Raw genomic sequence first — 2,571 nt, forward strand, 5'->3', positions numbered from 1 at the left:
AAGCCAACTTGAGTATCTCTATTTATCGCCCTACCGTGGGCAGTATTTAAGAGTATTATCTGGTATTTCCTTAAGGTGGCCTTGGTGCTGTACCACTGCTGGTGCAGGGAGAAGCTACACAGTCCAGTTGTAATACAAACTCTAGGAACATCTGCCAGACTAACAGACACTAGCAGATAGATGCAGGACAAGAGTTAATACTTCCTTGGCAAAAACCACATGCTTTGCGCACTTAAGAAGTGCCTTCCACAGCAATAAGTAGCGAGAAACTTGTATCAGCTTCAGTTTTGTACCATAGAAAGACTTACAGGAGCAAGCCTGCCCAAAGAGCCCGGTCACTGGGACCTTCAAAGGTCAGACAATTCTATTTCCAAACAAAAGACTAAATAAAAGCGAGTTTGCTACTAATGCAGCAGTATTCTACTTCTTCGCCACATGGAAAGAAATGTCCCAACAGATTGTCTAACGCTGACAGTGTTCATATGAACTTTGTCATATTTATCTATTGTTTGCAGACTTCATACACATGAATTGCAAATGTCAGTGCAATTTGAAGTAGTGATCAATGAATAAGTTTTTTCATATACCACCTAGAGCAAAGCCACACCCTATGTCTTACTGAAGCAGTTCCACATTTTGCCGTTCTCTCGCAGGCTCACAGAGGAGGCCGTGAGCAAAGTGCTTTCTGTAAAGTCTGCTCATAAAAAAGTACTGTGAAAGTTTAGTGGCTACCACGTTTAAACTCCAAACCTAGGGCAAACCGAGCTGCTAAATTCTTTAACGGAGAAGATCTCCATGCTACAAGTGAAGAGAAGTTTCCCAGTACCATTTAAGTACAGTTTTGTTCCTTTGTTCCTCCATTCCCACCTCAAAGCACCACAGAACATCAGACTGCATCATTAACACACCTTTTCCAAGTGTCTGTTCTCACATTTCACAGGCTAGCATGAAAAGATTCCTTCATTGTTTTCCTATTAAGCATTGTTATTTGAGGTACATTAAGTTAGCATAAGTTCACCCAAGCAGAGCAAGCCACCAAGGTAGCACAAATGACTTGTCACAAACTATCAAATCTGTTGTAAAATAACCTGAGAAACTATTTTCTCAACGTGTTCAGCTTCTCACTAGATTGGCAATACCAAGAAAGCAAATACTTCATGTTGGTGTTTCAGCTCTTCTAATTTCAAAAGAGAAACAGATTGCACGCCGAGAGACACTCGCTCATTTTTTCCAGGAGGGGGAGAAGGGAAGAAGAGGAGAGGCAGCATCTTCATTAATTGACACACGGACTAATAAGGCTCTACATTGAGCATGTTTGTGCTACTTAATCCGCCACAGCTAACACCGACAGGTTAGCAGGTCTCCTCTTTGATCTAAGAGGCGCCTTTTAATGCGAGAACAACAGAAGTCCCTCAGAGCCCCGCATTATTCCATCTACCTGTACTGGAGGCTGCTTCAGATTGCTGGTAAACTGCAGTGGAAGAGGATGATGCAGGAGAACCAGTGGAAGCACTGGCAGACTCCTTTCCTTCCAGCTCAGCCACAGGCAAGAGTGGATTCTGATTCAAATCCAGGTGCGTAGGGCTGGAAGGAATTCCATTCTCCAGCAGAAACTCATCCAGATCCATGTACTCCAGGTGGAAAGATTCGCCATCGTAAGGAATAGTTTTGTCCCAAATGGGCGGCATAAGGGAAGCCGAGACTGCCATAGTGCTGGCAGCTGCTGCCTCATCTTCCTCAAGCTTGATCTTCTCCTTCTCTTTATCTGAAAGACACAAGTAGGTCACTGTACAAGCTGCAACACAGGAGACACTCAAGGTTTGAGAGTCTAACAAAATCCTCATGAAAGGAAATTCAGTAAGCTACAGTTCTGCCTCATGACACGATCTGAAAAATCAGATGTTGAAAGGCAACATTCATACATCCGTACGTAACTCAGCATGGAATGCTCTGACTCCTTGTGATGGCTGGACCACAGACTTTTGAGTAGCCTCGAAGACCAGCATCTTTGCTGTGATAACTTACCAAAGCGTGATATAATATTGCATCTAGCTTATTAAGCAGTCGCTGCAAAATAGCCTGGTTTTCACAGGCTCATCTTGGAAGACAGCAAAAAGTGAGTGTCTGTAAGTAGGATTACATGGGAAGCCATTAAGAAAACTCCGAGGAAGCACGGTAGTTTATTCTAGGCACAAAGAAAGAAGGTGCAGAAGAATAATCTAGACAAAAACAAGAAAGGAATATGGGTTTTCAGATTACATTTGAAAATTAGTCAAAAGGTCCACAGGACACCAGAGACCTGGATGTCTATTGTTCAGGATTTTACAAGCATCTCTTTCTGAAATGACTCAGCATGTCCACACAAAGCAACAGCTCCAAACGCTGCTCACTATAGATAGCTCACAGTACCTACGTGCAATGTTCACTCTTTGGGGAGATGTCTAATAAGGCATACTCCCACATCCCACCCCCAAGCCACAAAAGACTGATGAAATTTTCTCCGTTCATTGTGCTACAGTGCACATATTACAGAAAAATGGCTGTTTCTATGTTCCCCATAGATACTGAATC

At 43.0% G+C, this 2,571-nt stretch overlaps 1 protein-coding gene across 1 annotated transcript in view; it reads right to left on the minus strand.

Moving 5' to 3' along the window:
• Positions 1 to 1,795, minus strand: part of TEF (thyrotrophic embryonic factor) — a gene marked incomplete at its 5' end in the record, with an annotated part of 5,627 nt that extends 3,832 nt beyond the window's left edge. The window contains one exon of the mRNA XM_009698611.1: positions 1,439 to 1,795. Within this exon, the coding sequence (XP_009696913.1) occupies positions 1,439 to 1,795 (357 nt within the window). The remainder of the gene's footprint in view (positions 1 to 1,438) is intronic.
• Between the last annotated feature and the right edge of the window lie 776 nt (positions 1,796 to 2,571).

Source organism: Cariama cristata, unplaced genomic scaffold (genome assembly GCF_000690535.1).
Source record: "Cariama cristata isolate BGI_N322 unplaced genomic scaffold, ASM69053v1 scaffold12914, whole genome shotgun sequence".
In the NCBI taxonomy this organism is placed as follows: domain Eukaryota; kingdom Metazoa; phylum Chordata; class Aves; order Cariamiformes; family Cariamidae; genus Cariama; species Cariama cristata.